The 26,388-nt window shown below is 32.6% G+C and overlaps 1 protein-coding gene across 2 annotated transcripts in view; it reads left to right on the top strand.

Annotated features, from left to right (window-relative positions):
* Positions 1-2,049: 2,049 nt before the first annotated feature.
* The window catches only part of LOC115884761 (low-density lipoprotein receptor-related protein 11), a 60,595-nt gene continuing 36,256 nt past the window's right edge, over positions 2,050-26,388 (top strand). For both annotated transcript variants that reach the window (XM_030903430.1, XM_030903429.1), the window contains exons 1-5: positions 2,050-2,526; positions 5,565-5,734; positions 15,858-15,976; positions 26,057-26,203; positions 26,260-26,363. In XM_030903430.1, coding sequence (XP_030759290.1) covers positions 2,233-2,526; positions 5,565-5,734; positions 15,858-15,976; positions 26,057-26,203; positions 26,260-26,363 — 834 coding nt within the window. In that variant the 5' untranslated portion in view covers positions 2,050-2,232. The remainder of the gene's footprint in view (positions 2,527-5,564; positions 5,735-15,857; positions 15,977-26,056; positions 26,204-26,259; positions 26,364-26,388) is intronic.

The following is a 26,388-nucleotide window of genomic DNA, read 5'->3' as shown; positions in this document are numbered from 1 at the left end:
TTGTATTTTTAATATTTTTTTAAGAAAGACTGAAAAATAAATATTTTTTATTTATTTATTAGTATCTCTAAAACTATCGAAAATGTTTACTCATATCTTAGGATTATGTAAAGTGACCTGAAAGAAAGCCAAAAATGCAATAATATACAGGTTGTTCCCTTTAAAAAAAATCATGCCGATCCACGCACACTTTTTTGAGCCATCCTATAGGAGTTAAAATATTTTCCTGAAATACCCCCCCCCCCATCCTCGTACATACTTTAGATTTACATCTAAACAAAATTATCAAGTTTTTTTTTTGCCCGACGCAACGCACTATTGCTGGACCCAGTATCCCTGTCTACACACGTAAAAACCGGCAATACTGAATGCCGCTTTTTATTTTGTCTCTTTGTCTGTCAACCTGTCGTCATTTATATTTTTCTCTGTCGCATGTTACAATGATGATGAAAATGTTTCAAAATAGTGCTCCTTAATTTGTAGAAATATAGCAAAACTGAACAGGACAGGTGGATGACACTTCTTATGGGAGAACTGGCAATGGTTCAAAACTTGACTACAAGCGATTTTCTAGGAATCTTCCTTACCGATAAATTATTGACAAGAGTGACAGATAAAGCCTTGACGTTCTTTCCGTATTCCAGTTCATCTCTTTTTCTTTCTAAAGTGTGCGTTGAAAGGAGACAAAAACAATTTTTGGTGACCCATAATTTGTTATTCGAACACCACTTTTCTCCTTGTCGGGTCGTTGACGTTGACTTGTCGCCATTTTATTTCTTTTGTTTACACGCTGCATTTTGCTTTGCAAATGTAATACATAAATTATTTAGGCAAATATAGGTTTTTAATAAAACTCCTCGGACTAACGTGCAAGTAAGTGTTGATAATTTTTTTTTTTCATCTTAACATGCTCATTGTCGTTCTCCTGATTTTAGGTGACAGAAAAGGATCATCAAATCAAATTGAATTTTATATTTTCCTTCCTATTTATCCTTCCTAAATATCAACGAGATGAGCCATCGGAAGAAAGGGACCATAGTACAAAACAGAAAGGTGATCTTTTTCTTTCCACTTCGGATATTGAAATTATTATATACTGTAGTCTGTGTTCGGCATTATGCTCTGAGAAATATATATAAACAAAGAACAACAGATATAAAGCATCCCAGAGGAAAAGAAGAGGCCAATACCTGTATGTACTCTCTCTGATATTTGTGAAAGTTACAGCAAAGTATTGTTGTAAAATGTCATCTTTTGATCGACCTGAAAACTTCGAGCAAAAAGATGACACTTTCAACATACCCCTGACAGATATCAGAGACGATACAGATTTTTCCTCTCTTTTCCCCTAGAATTCACACAATTTATTATTCTTTGTTTATCTAGATTTCTCAGAGCACTATATATCGAACTCAGCTTGTATGTTTGATATAATCGTCCAGTTGGCTTAAAAATGATGATCGAAGACATTTCCCATATAATTTTACTTTCAAAATTATGATATATCTTTTATTTCTAAGCCATCTATGACGCCATTTTTTTCAGTTTTGTTATGATTAATTTTGACTCTTGATCTACTTGTAACATTATTCTTTTAATTTTATTAATTTATTGTGGTGAAATTAATTTCTGTTGTATATTTGATATTGATATTAAACATATTTTTTAAAATGATTGTATTTTTTGTGTTTTTGTGTATGTCATAATTAAAATGAATGAAAAATAATTTTTTTATTTTTTAAACTTCCCGCCATGCGTGACAATTTAGTCCGTAGTTCCTACAAGCGAAATTGGGGGCGCTAGTAGCAGTAGACTTGTCAACAGTGTCAAATTTAAACGTCAATTTCACTTTCCAATATTTAGCAAGGCGCTCGCACTTCTTGTGTATGTGTTTTGTGGAACAGGAGCTCTTGGACTAAAGACACACCAGAGTACAAAATCATCCGGGAAAATTTGCGCAAAATCCGCACTATCGATCTGAGTTTTTCCTTTTCACACCACCCCGCGTATTATTTCCTCTTACTCTCACCAGTACAAATTAGATAAAGACAACGCACTAATAATTTCTTGTTTCTGTTATCAGCTGTTTTCGCTGCCATAACGCTTTTCTATTTTCCACGTCTATTTCTCGTGTAATAATCGTATAAATCAGGTCATTTTTCTCTTAGTTATGATTCTAGTAATTCTTTTAAAACCGTCCGTGATATAAGTCGAGTTAACCGGTTTTCCAAAATGATCTGGATATCGCCCACTAATATTACCAAATACAAGTTGTTGGCTTGGTACACGATACTATGTTCCATGGTGTTCGAGCAAACGATATCGACGAGGTCCAAGAGATCGGAGATCGACCTGCAAACTTGCATAGACAATTTCAATGTGCACAGGGACAAGATCATCAGAACGCAAGATTCGCAGAACATGGGTGCCAAGTATCTCAATGAGATCGATTTGGGGTCTAGGGAAGAATGCTTGAGATTATGTTGCGAGACTGAGGATTGCGACGTATTTGTTTTTGAAGAGAAGGCAAGTTGACAAAGAAAATCTATTTATAATTTGCATAAAAAAATAGAATTATTAATCGAACTAATTCTATATAGTTCTGACCACTCTGTATTTGTATATGTATAGGGTGGTCCGAACTGTATTCCTGAATTAAAAAAGTTTGTATAAATGTATGTCCTAAAATGCTTAGTTTAGGAGATACAGGCTGTAGAAATTTCATTTTTATTACGAGTTTCTCCAAATAATTTCTGAAGTAAAGGCAATATTTGAATGAAAATTGGCGTCTGGAAGTTTTTTGACATGAGAAATTTGATTTTTATGTCAATATGACTCCTACTTGTAGAGGGCGCCACCTACATATTTTTAACTGGTTTCAAGAGTAATAACTTTTCGTCCGTACCTGTATAAAACTACTGAGTAAGAAAATATACACATAAAGGTGCGTATTCATTATCCGCACGAACGAACGAACGAACGAACGAACGAATGTTCGCTAGTGGTATGGACGGGGACCGCACGATAGAACCGCACGAGAAGACCGCACGCATTTCTTCATTCGCGCGCCAGTTCAAATCGTCAAGATATTGTTATAAACCTGTTTTTTTTTGTTTATATACCGTCATTGAATTATCGCTAAGCAAGTTACTATGGAGCAGTGCATAAGGAGTCGGGCTAGGAAGCGAGAGACCGGAGTTCGAATCTCGGCCGGGACATCACTTTTTATTTATTTTTTTTTAAATACTGTTGTATTCTATAGTTTATTTTTTTTGTAGTATAAGAAAAAGAACTATTTATTCTGTTATTTTTAATCTCCGTTATTAATATAAATTGATTGTTAGTACAATACCTCATTTAATATAAAATAATATTCTACTTTTTGAAATGTATCGGGCCCTAATTGTACCTAAAAAGTAATATATTTTTAGTGATATACCATATTGTAAACTATTTAATATTTCAGTCGCTTAAAAAGTTAATTTGCATTGAATAATTGCCTACCATTAAAGGAAATTTGAGCTATATAACCCTTGATGGGCATATTCTGGGTATGCAAATACTTCCTTTAAATTTTGGGTGTGGTTCAACCGATTTATTCTCAAAACCAGAAACATCTACATATAAAAAGAAGCACAGGTCACTAATTATAATAAACTTCACCCTTAGTATTACTTCCACTAATTATAATAAACTTCACCCTTGGAATTACTTCTATCACAATTACAATACGTTCATCTGCATTGGCATTTTCTACTTTTCGATGGGAAACAATAAACTTCCCAACATTTTTTAAATGATGTAACAATTCCTCTTGTGGTTACTTTTCCATAGATATCCTCATCTCTGTCCTCATGTGAATTCAGAGGCAATAAAAATGAAAATTATTTACCATAAACATCGCAAACTAATAAACAATTTTATACCGAATATAGAAATAAATTTAGTATTTTACCTATTATCGTCCAAATCCATGTTAATAGATAATTATTATTTTAAATATATTTTGGAACTGCTGGTTTTAGTAATTATTAAATTAAACGAACTAAAAAGTCTTAAAAATAAACAATTCTTAACCATAACCTCAAAAATGCAGATCTCCTGTCAACTTTCTTTATTTTTAATTTATTCATTATTTTCCTAGTGACGTCACAGGTGGTATGCGCGAACTGAACGAAATTGGAGCCGCTATCGATCATACCTTGTATTCTTTGTACCATGACGTCTAAACGCCTTTGATGTACCGACTCGAAGCGGATGGTCGAGCGCATGAACGAACGAACGGCCGCATGCGTTCCGTCCCCGTCTAAATATACCGCACTTTCATTCGTTCGTTCGTTCGTTCGTTCGTTCGGATAATGAATACGCACCTTAAATCTGAAAGCGCACGCAGGCGAACGCCTTTGATGTACCGACTCGAAGCGGATGGTCGAGCGCACGACCGAACGAACGGCCGCATGCGTTCGGTCCCAAATCATATACCGTTTCGGTCCGTTCCCGTTCCCCCCCGTTCGGATAATGAATACACACCTTAAGACGTTTTTTACGTAAAAAAGGTCTCTTGGTAAAAATCGCTACGAGTGATGGTTCTCGAGATATTTTGAATCGAAATTATCAATACCTGTCATCATTGACATAAATTAAGCATGTTGACTAAATAGTTATTAGACTGAAACCATACATTTGAAATGTTTTTGTGCCAAAAGTTCAACAGAAACTGTTTTATCATCATTTTTATCTAAAAAAACTTATGAATAATTAAAAAAAAGTTCCTAAATTTATCATTTCAGTCAAATAACTATCTACTCAACATGTTTTTTGTCAATAATGACATGTATTGACTATTTCAATTCTAAATATCTTGAGAACGGTTGCTCGTAGTAGTGTATTTTAAAAAAGAGACATTTTTTACGCAGAAATTCACGGAAATGTATATTTTTCTCACTCAGTAACTTTATACAGGTACGGACGGCAAGTTATTACTCTTCAAAACAGTTAAAACACATTTAGGTGGCGCCCCCTACAAATAGGAGTCATATTGACTTCAAAATCAAATTTCTCATGTCAAAAAACTCCCAGAAACCAATTTTCATCCAAATATTGACGGCACTTCAGAAATTAATTGAAAAAAATCGAAATGAAAATGATACTTCTACACCCTGTATCTCCGAAACTAAGCATTGTAGGACATGTATTTATACGAACTTTTTTGAACACCTGTATATTAAAAAATGTGTGGTTTGTGTTTGTGCATGTTGCACCTACTTGGCAATGGCAAAACTTCGAAATAAACGTATTCCAAAGAGGTATTCCAAAAATTCCAGAAAAAATTATAAAATAAAGAACTTTAGTATATTCAACACTGTTTTACAAGTCAATCCGAAAATGATACAAACAATGTCAAAGCACAAAAACAAATGCACCTAATAGTTTCAAACTGTTAATGATTTTAGTATTGAATATTTTTAAAAATATATTTTGATAATAACGGGCAACCTCAAAAATATAAAGAATTTGTGAAAAGTCATTTATTATGTATAAAAAATCTTGTTTATAATTTCCAGAATTCTGGTAGTTGTTATTTGTTCCACTGCGGACCTCCAGAAGATTTCAAATGTAAATTTACCCATCATGTCAACTACTCTAGCGCCGTTCTCTCAATCAATAGACACTTACCGGATTTGGAAAGTCAAATAAAACTTACTAAACATGTCCAAGAACTGACAAAGTTAAGGTAAGTCGAAATGCAGAAATTTGCACTATACAGGGCGTTAAGATACATGTGTGAAAGTACCGCACAAGTATCTTAATTGAGTTAATTCGCGTGTATTGTACAATATTTTATCTACATCTAACTATAAAACACACAATGAATTTTAAAAATTATTGTACTTAACTATACCGGGTGTTGCATCGTCGGACGGGACATAGGAAATCCCATGTAAATTTTAATGGGGTCAATTATTGGCTTTCCTAATTATTTTAGAGAATAATTCTATTTAGGTTTATTGAAGAGCACTAAAACCCACATTCAAAAGAATAACTTTAGACATTTTTGATTAGCTCGTTTACGAGTTATCGCCGATTTCTTTTTAAATATTTCTCCTTTCTTATGGCCCTGTATTTACTTATGAGCACCAGTCAAGGTAAAAGATAACTGTCAAATTAAATTTACCTATTTAGTGCTTTTTATTATTGAAAACTTATTCCTACATCGGAAATCTTAAAGATGTATTTATAAATACAAATTAATATGAATTAAAGTAAAATAAAGTAATCAATTACAAGGCTAATTATAATATTACAATATTCAATAACTTATTAATTTAGGTACTATTCATATACAAGGGTACTATTAAATTGTTAGAACTTTAGGATTTAAGATGTTCAAATATTTCTCCATCTACTGCTAGACAATAACCCAGGCGATCATAAAATTCTCTTCTTACATTCGCTAGTTGGTAAACTGAAATTCTATTGCATTCGGTAGAAATAGCATTTTTTATTTCGTCTAGATTTGGGTATTTTTTATCCTTGTATATCCTGTTTTTTAAATGGCCCCAGAGAAAGAAATCATTTGGCGAAATATCAGGAGACCTTACTGGCCAATTTACTGTATGATTTAGGCCAATAACGTTTCCGTTAAAACTATTGTCTAAATATTCCCGAACAGCCAGGGTACTATGTGCCGGGCAGCCATCCATTTGGTACCAAACTTCCTGATTTTCCCTAGCGGCATCATGTAAAGCAGGTAAAATATGATTTTCGAGTAGTTCCAAATAATATTCTGCATTTAAATTTCGCAATAAGATATAATGGCCCGATAATATTGTGTCCGAATATCCCTGCCCAAACATTTACTTTCTGTGGATATTGCGTCCTTGTTTCGACAAACCTGTGTTGGTTTTCTTTGTTCCAATATCGATAATTTTGAACTTTGGGTTCATTATTTAAGGTAAACGTGCATTCGTCAGTGAAACATATGTTTTTTAAAAATTCCCTATCCGTGTTTGCTCTTTCCATCATATCAAAACAAAACGCCTGCCGCCGTATTTCGTCCACATCTCGTAGCTCTTGGTGCTTTTCGTATTTGAAGGAATAGTATTTATGTCGTTTCAAAATTCGAAACGCTGTAGTGTGATCTATTCCTATTTCATCCCCAAGTTTCCTTGTGCTGATCTTTCCATCGTTCTCTTCCACGCACAATAAAACTTCCAAGTCGGTATCATTTCTTGCATCTTCTCTTTGTTTCTGTCTTGCTTCCCATCTGCAGTTATTTATTAGGGTACCTTTGGTCTCAAATCTCTGGATATTCCTTGCGATTGTAGATTTTCCAGGTATCGGTATATTGGGATACAGAGCAACAAACATGTCCGACACCTTTCGATAAGTATTTCCTTGATAATACCTTTTAATCATCAATACTTTTTCTTCGGTAGTGTAATTCATGGCTAATATTTTCGATGTAGGTATGAGTTTTTAATAATAATAATAAAGCACTAAATAGATAAATTTCTGAAATGACAACTTCATTTGACTGTTATCTTGTACCTTGACTGGTGCTCATAAGTAACTAGAGGACCATAAGAAAGGAGAAATATTACAGTTGAGGGTTGGAACCTTTGGTGTTACACAGCAAAATAAAAACACTAAATCACCACAATACACCAAATACACCACTTTTACTTTTACACTGGACGCGCGTTTCGCTAACCATGTTAGCATCATCAGCAGATGATTATAAACTAAAGTACAATCTACAAGTTGAGCGTTTATATACTCGCCCAGTGGGCACCGAGTGGGCGTGGCAAAATCTAACCAACCGAGTCAGAGCCCACTGAGCGTAACAGTTAGATTTCCGCCACTAGAGTAGTAGGAACAAAGAACTTGAAGGAATTGGACCGTTGTCTCTGTTCATACTATCTTTACATTTATTAATTCTGATGCTTTCATATGCATCTAATTGCCTGTAATTTGAGACTTGTTTAATTAATTTTAAATTATTAAGATCTATACAATGTTCTTTATCAACAATATGTTCGGCAAAGCAAGATTTATCCGGTCTACCATATCTTATCTCAGCTAAATGTTCTTTAAATCTAGTTAATCTTCTAGTTTGCCCAAATTATTTCTGATTATAATCTTTACAAGAAATTTCATAAATACCCGACCTTTCCAGTGGAGGTGTTTTATCCTTTAGATTACCTAATAAATTACAACAATTATAAAACTATGGAAATGAAAAGGTACTCATAACATTCTTTTCCAATTTAGTAATCCATCCAGTAATGAAAATGCGTTAGTTAAGAAGCTCTTAATTCACTAAAAATGAGTGAGTTAAGAGCTTCTTACCTCACTGACGCAGATAAAATCACTGTAATTTGCCGTTAAATATGTACATAAATAAAATTTAGATAAATATAATATCTAGGATTTTTCACAAGCCAGTGTGTTGGTACCTAGTTAATTTGCTTTCTATTGTCTTGACGTTAATTTATTTGCGAATTGAACTGCAATTGTTTAATTAGCAAGAACAACAAAAATAAAAATCGCACGAAAAAATGGCCGGGTATTGTTGCCAAATCTGAATCGAGGTCAAGTTTCCATTATATTAGACAAAACAATATTATCTTTTTAACAAATAACTGTCTTAGATTTACTGTTATAATGATCTCTGTGTGTATTTCTAACTAAAAATGTGTATTGTTTTCAAAGGCTGCTCCGTTTCGTTCGTGATTTTTTTTGTTTATGATTATTTTCAAAAATGTGCTGTCATCTTCCTTATTGAAAAATTATTTTAATTTTTCTGTTATCTATCTGGATAATAGTTATAGAGTTCTTTGTCTTTAATTTTCTTCATCATTTGTATAAAAATACCTAGCCAGTTTTACATAAAACTTAATTAATATACCGTATGATCGAAAAAAAACGGCGTCCAGTTGGCTGGGAAATGACGATCGATGACATTTTCCATATAAATTTACATATAAAATGACAGCGATCTACATTTCATAGCCATGGCTGACGCCGTTTTTTCTCGATCATACGGTACATGTACTGATTTCTTTCGAAAATCGACAACTATGAAACTCTGAACCCTTCCCGGACACAAACGGTACATTGTGAGACAGCAACTTGTAGAGAGAAACAAGCCCTATAACATAGGATACAACATTTTAATTGTGCTTTCCATAAAATCAATAAAACAGTGCTTTCCATAAAATCAATAAAATGAAAAATATATGAAATAATATACATGTACTGATTTCTTTCGAAAATCGACAACTATGAAACTATGATCCCTTCCCCGACACAAACGGTACATTGTGAGACAGGAAACAAGCTCTATAACATAGGATACAACATTTTAGTGAACAGTGCTTTCCATAAAATCAATAAAATGAAAAATATACGAAATAATATACATGTACTGATTTCTTTCGAAAATCGACAACTATGAAACTATGATCCCTTCCCCGACACAAACGGTACATTGTGAGACAGGAAACAAGCCCTATAACATAGGATACAACATTTTAGTGAACAGTGCTTTCCATAAAATCAATAAAATGAAAAATATACGAAATAATATACATGTACTGATTTCTTTCGAAAATCGACAACTATGAAACTATGATCCCCGACACAAACGGTACATTGTGAGACAAGAAATTGTAGAGAAACAAGTCCTATAACATAAGATACAACATTTTAATGAACAGTGCTTTCCATAAAATCAGTAAAATGAAAAATATACGAAATAATATACATGTACTGATTTCTTTCGAAAATCGACAACTATGATCTCTTCCCCGACACAAAGGGTACATTGTGAGACAGGAAATTGTAGAGAGAAACAAGCCCTATAACATAGGATACAACATTTTAATGAACAGTGCTTTCCATAAAATCAATAAAATGAAAAATATACGAAATAATATATGTACATGTACTGATTTCTTTCGAAAATCGACAACTATGAAACTATGATCCCTTCCCCGACACAAACGGTACATTGTGAGACAGGAAATTGTAGAGAGAAACAAGCCCTATAACATAAGATACAACATTTTAATGAACAGTGCTTTCCATAAAATCAATAAAATGAAAAATATACGAAATAATATACATGTACTGATTTCTTTCGAAAATCGACAACTATGAAACTATGATCCCTTCCCCGACACAAAGGGTACATTGTGAGACAGGAAATTGTAGAGAGAAACAAGCCCTATAACATAAGATACAACATTTTAATGAACAGTGCTTTCCATAAAATCAATAAAATGTAAAATATACGAAATAATATACATGTACTGATTTCTTTCGAAAATCGACAACTATGATCTCTTCCCCGACACAAACGGTACATTGTGAGACAAGAAATTGTCCCCAAACCAAACCAAACCAAGCCCTATAACATAGGATACAACATTTTAATGAACAGTGCTTTCCAGAAAATCAATAAAATGAAAAATATACGAAATAATATATGTACATGTACTGATTTCTTTCGAAAATCGACAACTATGAAACTATGATCCCTTCCCCGACACAAACGGTACATTGTGAGACAGGAAATTGTAGAGAGAAACAAGCCCTATAACATAAGATACAACATTTTAATGAACAGTGCTTTCCATAAAATCAATAAAATGAAAAATATACGAAATAATATACATGTACTGATTTCTTTCGAAAATCGACAACTATGATCTCTTCCCCGACACAAAGGGTACATTGTGAGACAGGAAATTGTAGAGAGAAACAAGCCCTATAACATAGGATACAACATTTTAATGAACAGTGCTTTCCACAAAATCAATAAAATGAAAAATATACGAAATGTACTGATTTCTTTCGAAAATCGACAACTATGAAACTATGATCCCTTCCCCGACACAAACGGTACGTTGTGAGACAAGAAATTGTAGAGAAAAACAAGCCCTATAACATAGTATACAACATTTTAATGAACAGTGCTTTCCATAAAATCAATAAAATGAAAAATATACGAAATAATATACATGTACTGATTTCTTTCGAAAATCGACATCTATGAAACTATGAAGGGTTCATAAGAAGTATGAACCCTTCCTGGACAGAAACGGTACATTGTGAGACAGGAAATTGTAGAGAGAAACAAGCCCTATAACATAGGATACAACATTTTAATGAACAGTGCTTTCCATAAAATCAATAAAATGAAAAATATACGAAATAATATACATGTACTGATTTCTTTTCAAAATCGACAACTATGAAACTATGATCCCTTCCCCACAAACGGTACATTGTGAGACAGAAATTGTAGAGAGAGAAATAAGCCCTATAACATAGGATACAACATTTTAGTGAACAGTGCTTTCCATAAAATCAATAAAATGAAAAATATACGAAATAATATACATGTACTGATTTCTTTCGAAAATCGACAACTATGAAACTATGATCCCTTCCCCGACACAAAGGGTACATTGTGAGACAGGAAATTGTAGAGAGAAACAAGTCCTATAACATAAGATACAACATTTTAATGAACAGTGCTTTCCATAAAATCAGTAAAATGAAAAATATACGAAATAATATACATGTACTGATTTCTTTCGAAAATCGACAACTATGATCTCTTCCCCGACACAAAGGGTACATTGTGAGACAGGAAATTGTAAAGAGAAACAAGCCCCTATAACATAGAATACAACATTTTAATGAACAGTGCTTTCCATAAAATCAATATAAAGGAAACTATACAAATAATAATATACATGTACTGATTTCTTTCGAAAATCGACAACTATGATCTCTTCCCTTCCCCGACACAAACGGTACATTGTGAGACAGGAAATTGTAGAGAGAAACAAGCCCTATAACATAAGATACAACATTTTAATGAACAGTGCTTTCCATAAAATCAATAAAATGAAAAATATACGAAATAATATACATGTACTGATTTCTTTCGAAAATCGACAACTATGAAACTATGATCCCTTCCCCGACACAAAGGGTACATTGTGAGACAGGAAATTGTAGAGAGAAACAAGCCCTATAACATAAGATACAACATTTTAATGAACAGTGCTTTCCATAAAATCAATAAAATGAAAAATATATGAAATAATATACATGTACTGATTTCTTTCGAAAATCGACAACTATGAAACTATGATCCCTTCCCCGACACAAAGGGTACATTGTGAGACAGAAATTGTAAAGAGACCCAAACAAGCCCTATAACATAGGATACAACATTTTAATGAACAGTGCTTTCCAGAAAATCAATAAAATAGAAAAATATACGAAATAATATACATGTACTGATTTCTTTCGAAAATCGACAACTATGAAACTATGATCCCTTCCCCGACACACAAAGGGTACATTGTGAGACAGGAAATTGTAAAGAAAACAAGCCCTATAACATAAGAGACAACATTTTAATGAACAGTGCTTTCCATAAAGTCAATAAAATGAAAAAAAAATACGAAATAATATACATGTACTGATTTCTTTCGAAAATCGACAACTATGAAACTATGATCCCTTCCCCGACACAAAGATTACATTGTGAGACAGGAAATTGTAGGGAGAAACAAGCCCTATAACATAGGATACAACATTTTAATGAACAGTGCTTTCCATAAAATCAATAAAACACAAAATATACGAAATAATATACATGTACTGATTTCTTTCGAAAATCGACAACTATGAAACTATGATCCCTTCCCCGACACAAACAGTACATTGTGAGACAGGAAATTGTAGAGAGAAACAAGCCCTATAACATAGGATACAAAATTTTAATAAACAGTGCTTTCAATAGTATCAATAAATTGAAAAATATACGAAATAATATACATGTACTTATTTCTTTCGAAAATCGACAACTATGAAACTATGATCCCTTCCCCGACACAAAGGGTACATTGTGAGACAGTAAATTGTAAAGAGAAACAAGCCCTATAACATAGAATACAACATTTTAATGAACAGTGCTTTCCATAAAATCAATATAAAGGAAACTATATACGAAATAATATACATGTACTGATTTCTTTCGAAAATCGACAACTATGAAACTATGATCCCTTCCCCGACACAAAGGGTACATTGTGAGACAGGAAATTGTAGAGAGAAACAAGCCCTATAACATAAGATACAACATTTTAATGAACAGTGCTTTCCATAAAATCAGTAAAATGAAAAATATACGAAATAATATACATGTACTGATTTCTTTCGAAAATCGACAACTATGAAACTATGATCCCTTCCCCGACACAAAGGGTACATTGTGAGACAGTAAATTGTAAAGAGAAAACAAGCCCTATAACATAGGATACAACATTTTAATGAACAGTGCTTTCCATAAAATCAATATAAAGGAAACTATACGAAATAATATACATGTACTTCGATTTCTTTCGAAAATCGACAACTATGATCTCTTCCCCAACACAAACGGTACATTGTGAGACAAGAAATTGTAGAAACAAACCAAGCCCTATAACATAGGATACAACATTTTAATGAACAGTGCTTTCAGAAAATCAATAAAATGAAAAATATACGAAATAATATACATGTACTGATTTCTTTCGAAAATCGACAACTATGAAACTATGATCCCTTCTCGACACAAACGGGTACATTGTGAGACAGGAAATTGTAGAGAGAAACAAGCCCTATAACATAAGATACAATATTTTAATGAACAGTGCTTTCCATAAAATCAATAAAATGAAAAATATACATGAAATAATATACATGTACTGATTTCTTTCGAAAATCGACAACTATGAAAAACTATGATCCCTTCCCCGACACAAAAGGGTACATTGTGAGACAGTAAATTGTAAAGAGAAACAAGCCCTATAACATAGAATACAACATTTTAATGAACAGTGCTTTCCATAAAATCAATATAAAGTGGAACTATACGAAATAATATACATGTACTGATTTCTTTTCGAAAATCGACAACTATGAAACCTATGATCCCTTCCCGATTTGTCACAAGCGGGTACATTGTGAGACAGGAAATTGTAGAGAGAAACAAGCCCTATAACATAAGATACAATATTTTAATGAACAGTGCTTTCCATAAAATCAGTAAAATGAAAAATATACGAAATAATATACATGTACTGATTTCTTTCGAAAATCGACAACTATGAAACTATGATCCCTTCCCCGACACAAAAGGGTACATTGTGAGACAGTAAATTGTAAAAGAGAAACAAGCCCTATAACATAGAATACAACATTTTAATGAACAGTGCTTTCCATAAAATCAATATAAAGGAAACTATTACGAAATAATATACATGTACTGATTTCTTTCCGAAAATCGACAACTATGATCTCTTCCCTTCCCCGACACAAACGGTACATTGTGAGACAAGAAATTGTAGAGAGAAACAAGCCCTATAACATAGGATACAACATTTTAATGAACAGTGCTTTCCAGAAAATCAATAAAATGAAAAATATACGAAATAATATACATGTACTGATTTCTTTCGAAAATCGACAACTATGAAACTATGATCCCTTCCCCCGACACAAAGGGTACATTGGCCAGAGACAGGAAATTGTAGAGAGAAACAAGCCTCCCATAACATAAGATACAATATTTTAATGAACAGTGCTTTCCATAAAATCAGTAAAATGAAAAATATACGAAATAATATACATGTACTGATTTCTTTCGAAAATCGACAAAACTATGATCTCTTCCCCGACACAAAGGGTACATTGTGAGACAGTAAATTGTAAAGAGAAACAAGCCCATAACGCAGCCTATAACATAGAATACAACATTTTAATGAACAGTGCTTTCATAAATCAATATAAAGCGAAACTATACGAAATAATATATGTACATGTACTGATTTCTTTCGAAAATCGACAACTATGATCTCTTCCCCAACACAAACGGTACATATTGTGAGACAAGAAATTGTAAGAGAGGAAACAAGCCCTATAACATAGGATACAACATTTTAATGAACAGTGCTTTCCAGAAAATCAATAAAATGAAAAATATACGAAATAATATACATGTACTGATTTCTTTCTGAAAATCGACAACTATGAAACTATGATCCTTCCCCGACACAAAGGTACATTGTGAGACAGGAAATTGTAGAGAGAAACAAGCCCTATAACATAAGATACAACATTTTAATGAACAGTGCTTTCCATAAAATCAATAAAATGTAAAATATACGAAATAATATACATGTACTGATTTCTTTCGAAAATCGACAACTATGATCTCTTCCCCGACACAAACGGTACATTGTGAGACAAGAAATTGTCCCCAAACCAAACCAAACCAAGCCCTATAACATAGGATACAACATTTTAATGAACAGTGCTTTCCAGAAAATCAATAAAATGAAAAATATACGAAATAATATATGTACATGTACTGATTTCTTTCGAAAATCGACAACTATGAAACTATGATCCCTTCCCCGACACAAACGGTACATTGTGAGACAGGAAATTGTAGAGAGAAACAAGCCCTATAATATAGGATACAACATTTTAATGAACAGTGCTTTCAGTTTTACATAAAACGTTAAATGTCAAACGTATTTTTTGCTACTTTTTCGGTCTAGTGAAATGGACCCTGTTACAAAAAATATATATTTACTAAAACTTATATTGTTTATAAGTTTGCGTAAGAATATTAAAAATAAATTGCGCATAATATAGGCCCGTTATTTCTAAGAAAACTAATTAAATATTATATTGATCAAGAGATTGTAGATGTAGATCTTAAAAAACGTTAACTTTGCTTTATCTTTGTACGATATTAACTATTCTTTGTTTTATAATAGGAAACCGGAATCCGACACACCAGAGTTATCTCAAGGAAATTCAAAATTGTCGAAACCTCCCACAACTTTAGCACCTGTCATTACCAAGGAAGTTTTGCCCATGGAAAAACAAACCTCGTGTAAGTAAACAAACCAGTTTAGTACTCGTATTGTTAAGTGAGCAAAGATAATGAAAAAAGAGCTGTATAAAAGAGCGATAATATCAACTACGTTGCTGGAGCATATCAAAAAACCCGCACATTTGAATATTGTTACGGAAGTGGTGTTAAGCCATGTCTGAACTAGAGGTATGGCCTGGTATTTTAATATAAAATACCGAGAATATGTAGCAAATGCCCGATAAAATTACATTCACTATGTTGAAATGTATTCGTCCTAATGAATTATTTCCCATAGTCTATAATAAAGATACAGGATTATTCATTCGGCACGAACTATAAAAGATATGTATACGATTTTATTTTTGAAAAATGTAAGTTTTGAAGTCGTTAAAAGACTGTTAAAGCTACAGTTTATCATTATTTTCTTAATGAACAAAGTGTTTTTACGACTGACGGTAAACTTAATTAAAATTTACTACCATCTAAACCTAAATAAACCCTGATGTTTTTTTAGTGATGAAATACTGTACGATCGAGAAAAAACGACGTCAAAGACAGCTGGGGAATGACAATCCATGATAATTTTGGTGAGGTCAATCCTTAAACGCGGGCTTAGGGCTCGAACTCACTGACGACCAGGTCGCAACGACGTGGCCGTCGGTCGGCTGGCCGGATGTATTGCGTTCTTAGCTGCGGCCAGATGAACGACCAGTTTCAACAGAGTTGTCAAATCTAACGATTTTTTACGTTTTACCAATTAGAAAATATTGTTTCAGAAATTCAGTTAAAATATCCGAGTTAACTAAAAAGCGAAGTTGCTATTCACAACAAACAAAAAGCATTGTGTACGCGCGACCGACAAAAAGGGAGATATTCTGTTTCTTTTTTCTACTGATATGGCGCCCTTATCGACTTTAGAAGTAAACATATTAGGGTCATCGTAAAAAAAGATCGTCAGACACTGGCTCTAAATATAAACAGGTAGAAAGTTTAGCTCCAGTTATTTCAATGTTTATAATATAACGAAGAATCTACAACAGTAATTACTTCTATTTTTATGAATGTTTAAGTTACTTTCTTAATTTTTTTTTCGAAATAATGTACCTAGTAGAAATATAGTCTAATGAACCCTGTTTGAAAAACGTTAAATTAAATATCATATTTAAAATACAGTTGTCCTCCTTGTATATGACTACAATACAACTAAAAAAACTAATTTAATAAAAAAAAACAAGTGGTTGTAGAAAAACTTTAAATATATATTTTTTTTAGTTTTTTAAACATCGTAACTCAAAGGTATAATAACAGGTATCATACTAACCATAAATAGAGTGGGTATGTCATATAAAAATGTTTTGAGTTTTTACTAGAATCGACCCTTGATAAAAAAAAAGGGATTAGATTTAAGTTTACCTTTGATCCAGTCTGTATACTATTTCTTTGGATTTTCTGCACGGGTGCAAAATCTACACTAAAACACTATATCTTATAGACAATAAGATATTGTGCCTTGAATTTGAGGGATTTCATCTGAAATATTATTAATTTGGAAGAAAACCGGCAACAAGCGGCGGAAAATAATAATATTTCCGTGCAGTCTTCTGGTCGCAACGACCAACGGACGGCCAGGACGTTAGTGCGCGCTATATCATTTGATTTAATGGTTTTAGAGGTAGCTGCGGCCTGGCCGGTGCGACCTGGTCGTCAGTGTGTTCGAGCCATAGACTTAAAATAAAATATAGACTACACTATTTACATCTCAACGCGGACAGACAATATTTTTTGTACACATGTTTACTTCTGGGTACAGTCGACCGAGCCTTCCTCGTCCAGCCTATGTTGTCACGTCTTTAATATTATCAATATTTTTCTTGTTATACATTATATATTGAGATATTAATACCACAGTTTAATAAAGTAGGTTTTAATATTCCAGAGATGTATTAAATAGTCCTTATACTACTAAATTATAAGTCGGATACTGTTTATAAAAGGATAAGTTCTTTACAATATGACAACACCGATTAGAGGCGAGGGAGCCTATTCATTCATTTATTACCTTGTAGTACGTGTCGCACGTGTGCGGTAAAAACTTTGTTGCCGCTATCTCCCCGGCTGTATTAACGCATTTTCTTAGCTTGCAGTGCTTAAGTGTTTATTTTATTGACTTTTTCTGTTCAAGAACTATAAAATATGGTTCGCCAGTGCCAAATTTGCAAGAAATTTGACTTAAATAATCCATTTTTTACATATGCCACATTGTAACAAAATCATAATTATAACCCTGGCAGATAATTAATAATGTTTTTATTAAAAACTATATTCCGGTTTATTCTAAAATTATCTTCAGAATCTAAAAATAACATACAAGATTTTTAAAATGATATTACATTATGAAACAATATTTTTAATATACCGGGTCGTCTCAAAAGTGGCTCACCCCTATAACTTTTATTTTTTTGCAGATAAAAATAACAGATTTGTAAGGGTGACTCATTAGCATATTTGGAAAAAGCATTTTTTATGAATATATTGATACCACACACTTGGTATTTCGAGTCAAATTGTCGTTATGAACCGCGTGTAACAATTACAATTAAACCATATGATGTCAAAAAGTTGACATATGATGTGTCATTCTATTCAGAGTGTCATTTTCTATCGAATAAAGTAGAAATATACCAAGGGTGCCGTTTAAAAATTAAAAGTTATAGTCATTTCCGGTGAAACAGGAAGTGACCAAAAACAATTGAATGCGTCAATCAATCCTAATTTGTCATGTACTAACATACTAAATCTTGTTTTCTTATTTGAAAATATAAAAAAATTATGGGGCTGAGCCACTTTTGGGACGCACCCGGTATAATAAAGACAGTACCGAGTTAAATAAATGTAGTTTTCATTTTATCCACTTCCTATCACCTTCCTTGCTTTAATGGAACAGATTTATGTTTTCTCTAATTTACACAAGACATCACTTAACCAGAAAAAAAAATTACAACAATCATATATTTTTTTTTCTCTCCCTGTCGCCGATTCTATTATATCTGTGGAATAGATCCTGTTTTGATTAATATTAGGGTTGTAAATGTTTGACAATTTATTATTAATTTCAAAAAAATAAAAATTTCGATTATAAAATTTCTTCTATAACGTGTATTTTATTATTTTTATCCTTTTTCAGACTCTAAGACGTTTTTCTAAACTTTTATTTAAAAAACCTGTCCTAAATCTTAATAAAATATAAAAAAGTATACGATATATTTTTAATTTAATTATAGCTTCATTAAAATAAAAATATTTAGCGGCTATGATATACGGAGAGTTCAGGTGTGTACTTGAGAAACGAAAGACAGTGTTGTGTTTCTCGGCAGAGTCGTCAGGGAACGACCGTTACGACAGAGACAACCTATCTATCGCTTGTGTCGCACTCGTTATAACCTAAAACAATAACACAACAATAACAAGACAGTGTCTGACCGCATGTTCCAGCTATTTATGAATGAGATGCTCAGTCTATATTTTATTTTAAGTCTATGGTTCGAGCCCTTAAACGTCAAATTCTTAGCCCGTAATCTTCTTTATTTTTTAATGGCGCTTACTGCCAGTTGGCCTTATAGACAGAAGATATATGTTTCTTTTGTCGAGATCTACCAGCCCTGAAAATATTTGCACTTATTTAAGACTCACCCTGTATGATATACTGTGACATTTAATTTTTAAAAGCCAGTAAACATTAAAAATTTTTTTTTCCATAGCAACTGTTAAAATTGCCTTATATCTATCAAAAATAGTAGATAAAATCGTACTTTAACCACAAAGGTAGATTAAATGATACAGCGAGGATAGGTTAAAAACTTATTTCTTCTCGCACGTTTTTTAATTGCTTTCATTTTTGAAAATTTTTGTATTCCTTTTCATAAGTTATTCGGGATTTAAATGGAACTATCTGTTGTTAATTTACTTGTTTGGTTTTGAGCCATTTTTGGCTCTAATTCAATCAGCAATCGACACGAAAGAGAATTAAAAAATATTGACTTAAAACTGACAACTAAAGACACAGCTTTATTTATTTGTCAAATTACATAGAAACCAACGCCAACCCAGCACAATATTTTTTCTACTCGTAATAAATTCCTTGAAATAATAATATTTTTAAATATATATTTTTTAAAACGTAACTCGCTATGGAAAAAATATTGTTTTATACACGACGATAAAATTGCATTATCGTCTTGTATAAAAAACAACTATTATTGATACCTTTTAAAAAAACTCTGACTTACTTGTTGTACTCACCCGGTATAAAGTATATTAAATTGTAAGAGTTCTAGGTTCTAGATATAAGTTATGGCTTAGCAAGTAACCGAAAAATATGAAAAAGGAAATTATAAGAATTAATCGATTAAGTGAATATAAAAGACAATATAATATTAAACATTTGTCTTAAATAAGTACCATTTAACATGGTTGAACATTGGACTATATCAATTTAATTGTGGTTGTTAAATCGATACTAATTTATAAGCTATAGCAAACAGTGGTGGTGATAGGGGTAGGTAGCATATAGTGGCTATTTTCCCTTCAAACTATGTGATAAAAATATTATCCATTCAACAAATATTTTAGAAAACTTATTTGTACTTTTAAAATTATTCTGATTACAAATTAATTTTTTATTTTTTACTATGAGCTTTACCACAGTTACCCACCTATCTCACCATGGCTACGCACATACATAATAGCCTTTTTTTTCTGAACCCTATGTATTGTTGCTTCTTAATTACTATATGGCACTTGTAAAATCACACAAAAAGAAGATATCATAGCAAAGTACAATATGATCGAAAAAAAAACGGTGTTAGCGATGGCTATGAAATAAAGATCGCTGTCGTGTTATAATATGTAAATAGTTATTTTATATTTATTTTAATATATGAAGGGTTCAGAAGTGAACTGGATCAAGTCCTAAATTATGAAGAAAATGAGAGTTAACATTTTTTAATGTTACTTAATTAAAATAAAACAAGCTGGAGAAGAAAAGTTTTGAAGAAAAAAGAAGACGCAATGCTTTATTATACGCACACCGGAAAAGTCTAGGGATTCTAGGGATATTACAATTTTATCCAGCCATCGTCAGTAATTTTATTATTTGCATTTTTGATACAATAAAATTAAAATAAACAAAGGGTTTACAGGACGTATTGGAAATAAAAATGCGAAATTTACCGAATTTTTCAAATTTACCTTGATTTTTATTGAACTCAAAAAAATACACACATTTTTTTTTATTCTAAACTGTGAATTAAAAAAAAAGATAAAACCATTTTTACTTAATAAAGGGTATGGTCTCCTCTACTGTTCATTATCATTTCCTGATCAGGTTGTCGATCTCTTCTTGAGGTACAGCCTGCCACGCTGCATTCACGGCCCGAACCAGATCCCTACGAGTTTCACGAGGCATACCCATTCTCAAAATTCTTCTTTGGACCGCGTCCCATACGTGCTCGATGGGGTTGAGGTCAGGAGATTGTGCCGACCAGGGTAAGATGTTTAATTGATGAGCATTGATAAACTCACTTACCACTCTGGCTGTATGAGGCCGTGCATTGTCATGCATGAGAATGAAGTTTCTCCCAAAATCATTGGCATATGGTAACACGACAGGCTCAAGAATTAAATCACGATATGTGATTCCTGTTAGAAACCTTTCAAGAAAAACGAGATCGGTTTTTCGGCCTAATTGGACTGCTCCCCAGACCATAACTGTTCCACCTTGATAAGGGTGCACTTCCTGAACATGATCCAACCGAATAAGATTTCCCGGTTCTCTCCATACCCTAAGCCTTCTCGAATCCGGATGTAATCCAAAGCGTGACTCATCCGTGAAGAGAACATTGGCCCAATGTTCATTCGACCACTGAACATGATCTTGAGCCCACAAATATTGTACCTCTCGATTTCCTCTCGTTAAGGTTGAGCTCTCCAGGGCGTCTGCTTCTTAAGTTGACCTCTCTTAATCTATTGCGAACAGTGTCAAGACTAACGGTTACATTATGTGTTTCCTGGAGAATTAAACTAAGCTCTGGTGCTGTAAGAGTCGGTCGGCGTCGATCATTTAATTGTAAAAAATGATCTTGCTGAGGGGTAGTAATGCGATGTCGCCCTGTGTGCCTTTCAGCAACATCACCACTTTTACGGTAGCGTGCACTTAATCGCGATATTACACTTTGCGTTGTATTTAATGCCCTAGCTACGTCGATTTGGCGCATTCCAGCTTCGAGCATACCCATGGCTTTTAGCATTTCGTCTCTGTTAAGATGTCTACGCTCCATAATGTCGTTTAATACTAAACAGAGTTATTTGAATGAATTCTGGCCAGTTCTCATAAAAACATAGCCAGTACAGGTTAAATTCGAACAATTGATGCTAGGTGCTTTTTATACATTTGAGAAAAAATGCACAAACACTTCTGCAAATATCCCAAATTTAGAAATAACTAGTGTGACTACTTCGTTTCAATCGAAGTAGGAAGAATCGGCTTACAAATATGTGGTTGTTTATTCAAAACATTTATTTTTAACTTTAATAAAATGATATCCCTAGATTTTTCCGGTGTGTGTATTTTAAATTGTATAATTCTTTGTCAATTCTTAGATGTCGTCTATCGAAATCTTCCCTGACTCTTTGGATAGACCACAGGGATAGTCTTTGTATCTCTTTGTCCACAGTAGATGTTAACGCCACTGGTGGCGAACAGATAACTATCATAAATTTTCCATACAACAAAAGCAAAGAAATTTAATCGATTAATCGAACAATTGTCGATAGCGAATGATATTGTTTTGTTTTGGTACGTATTCCAATTAACAATTATTATTATTCTTCGAATCAACGACCAGCGGCGAATAATAAAACAAGCAGGAAACGAAAGAAAAATTGTTGTGCGTTACGTCACTGCAGAAATGGGCTCCTTACATGCTTTATTCAGTGAAAATTACCAGTCCATGGTGTTACGCTTTTGATTTTCAAGTATTTCGAGTCGTCATGGGCGGTAACACCCCGACGCAAAGAAATCTGCTTTTAATTTTGTGACGAAGAATTTAAAAATTTCTTAGTCGGATAACTTTTAAGTAATTCTGTATATTTTTTAAATCTAAATGCAGAATACAGTCCAGTAGTTTTTGATTACCGGAACAAAATAAAATAATTCGACAAAAAATTTAACAAATCTACTACAATACACTAAAATACTTACTTTTAAACTTTGTATATGTTACAGTATAAGTTGGAAATCAGTGATTGTTAACTATTATTTGCTATTACTAGTAAAAGCGCTCACATTCACTGATTTGCTAAGACTACGCCAGTAAAAGTTAAACATCTATTTTTGAAACCAACTTTTACTAGCAAAATAAAACACTAATCACCACAATACACCAAAACACTTTTACTTTTACACTGGACGCGCGTTTCGCTAACCATGTTAGCATCATCAGCAGATGATTAAAAAATTTTCACATTCTTAAGTTTTTTTCAACTAATAGAATTATATCAATTCTCTCTGATTTAATATAGGATATAAGTTAGCATTTTCGGCAAATTTCTGAGAATTTTTTTTCTTTTAACTGATACAAAATGATAAAGTGGGACTAATTAGACAGCTATGTTGAAGTAACGTCAGACCATATCACAGCCACCTAGATTTGATCAAATAATAAAAATCTACTCAGATCAAATCATGTCAATGAAAATATCTAGGAAAATCTTTATTTGAGGTGTAGGCAACCTTAATAGTATTTGGAAGAGACATGAATTCTCCATTGAATACCGGAATAATATACTGGGTGTTCCATTTAAAATAAAAGAGTAATATGCTTTTAAAGGTGACCAATGTTCAATATTAATTTTGTCTCACCCTGTATAACTTTTGGATCAAGTTTTAATTTGATTTAAAGTACAATAGTTAATTTAACTACAAATTAGGCTACACCAGGTAAATTCCAATAATTTAGGTAGTTGTTATTGTAATTTAAAAATTGTTCTTTATTTCTAGAAAATGTTAAATATGTCAAAAACCTTACATCTTAGTCATATACTTCTCTTATAAAACTCACCTTTATTTTTCTCTCAGAATCCGAAAATCAATTAATATATAGGGTGTTCCGTTACAAAAAAACACAACTTTGATATGTAATGTATGTCCCCTTTTTTTGGGGATACCCTGTAGAACTATCTATATTTTTAAAAAGTGCTCGGAATTAACACCTACATATGCTCACAAAATTTTATTTCAATACAAACTGTCGTTTTCCTTGGAGCCTCCGCGGCGTATGAGAGGCGCCACCCTGTACATATAATGAGTAATATTAAAAAATACTGAAACTGGATTCCTATTCTTTCCGTTTAGAATCAATATTTATTTTATTTTTCAATTTGTTACTGTCAAAATTCTGTTCTAGAAAGATTAATAATATTCTTTATTCCATTAAATGCTAAATAATAACATACTTTTTTCAGAACTTTACAATACCAATCCAAGGAAAACTTAATTATTTTTCGATTATGTCGAAAAAAGAAAAAATTACGTTGTCCACGAAATGGAAACACGCACCTCCAGCACTTATTAACTATGTTTATCTAATGATGTAATATAGTTCCAACTCCACGAACAAGGAAAATTGACTAGTAATTTGTCTTTTAACGAAATGAACTAGTCCCGTAAGTTCGTTTTTAGAACATGCTGTGTGTTCTCTTGCAAAAATTAAATTTCACTTTTGCCATACCTACAAAACAAAAATAACAATGGCCGTAATTAAAAGAGTTGCAAATCACTATATCACGCCATAACAATATGGCAAATATCAGTGTAATCAGGATAATTTTATTATCCAATGACAAAAACGATAACATTAGTATGATTTTTAATATACAAGGCGTTCGACAAAATGTGCGGATAAATTTCAGAGGATGATTCCCCATCAAAAAATATCGAGTCCGGAGATGCATAGTTTTAAAGATTGTAATTTCACTACCATTATTTTTTTAATTTGATGTAGGTGGCACTGACTATCAATTTTATAAATTGTAATTTACTATTTTGTACTTCTTCTGCTGCATATCCACTATGTTCAAGATCACATTTGTCCACTTTTTTTATTTCGTATTGTATGGAGTATGGAGTAGACCTTCCATTGTTCTCAGTCCCATCCACTCTCTGACGTCATGACATCCTTTTCCTGCGGACTCCTCTCTTTCCCTCAATCTTTCTTTCAATCATCTGATACAATCTAAGTATCTTCAGCATCCGACGAAATAACTACATTTTAATGGTTTCAGCTTTCCTCATTGTGGTCACTTTTAGGGTCCAGAATTCCATTCCAGCATTTGACAATACGATAATTTTGGAAAGTAACCTTTTTTGTCTTTTAAAAATAATTTTCTACTTTTCTAGAACTGTTGATTATGTACTTTTTGAGTCGCACCTCAGATATGCCCTTCCATTCTTGGATACGTTCTGTGCGACTCAATTTGACCGCATTTTCAAGCTCCAGAAGAGAGCTGTTCGATATTCACTGAGACTAAACAGCAGAACTCATTTCCAGGACTTTTTTAAAAAATTAAAAATATTTACTCTTCCTTTCTTATTTATATTTGAATCTGTTTGCCTAATACGTAAGCATGTATCAGCTTCTCGAGAAAGGCCATCTCACACTTATCCACTCAGGAACGCGGAGCAAGATCTTTATCTACCTACCCCACGCTCAAAGTTAGTTAAAAGTTCAGTATTATACAACTCTATAACATAATCAAATCTATAACATAATTATCTTCATTTTGATAATCGAATTTGATCCTGTAAACACTGGTCTAATATTTGCTATTACTATATTTACTATAAACTTACTAAATATTTTTGAATCTTATTTTTATTTTTTTATTCTTTGACACTGTAAACATTTATAAATGTTTATTTTAAACAATAAGACTGACAATGTAATTTGTATACTTGTTTTGTATTCACTTTTGTTTGTTTACTTTACCTTTGTCTACAAATTTTAAAAAATTTTTGACAATAAAGGCATTTATTTATTTCAGCCCGAAAATGTAGCCGTTTTCAGTTCGAATGCAGATCGACAGGCGAATGCATCGCCATATATAATGCTTGTGATGGAATACCACAATGTGCCGATGGCAGTGATGAAGCTCATGAATTAGGTTGTCCTGCAGTTGAAGCTGTAGCTAGTAAGTATCTTATGTGTCTTAGCAAAGGTATATTCATATTATAAACATTATTTTAGGTGCTGCAGCTCAAACTTCTCCACCAGTAACAACCAAAAAAGCACCAGCCAGTGTGCAACCTCCACAACCAAATATACCACTATACGGAAGAGAAGGTGAACTGGTAAGACAAATTTATTTAATAATTT

Source organism: Sitophilus oryzae, unplaced genomic scaffold, assembly GCF_002938485.1.
Source record: "Sitophilus oryzae breed Bouriz unplaced genomic scaffold, Soryzae_2.0 scaffold_357_pilon_pilon, whole genome shotgun sequence".
In the NCBI taxonomy this organism is placed as follows: domain Eukaryota; kingdom Metazoa; phylum Arthropoda; class Insecta; order Coleoptera; family Curculionidae; genus Sitophilus; species Sitophilus oryzae.
The sequence above is the reverse complement of the archived record's forward strand: the minus strand, read 5'-3'. Positions and strand labels throughout refer to the sequence as shown.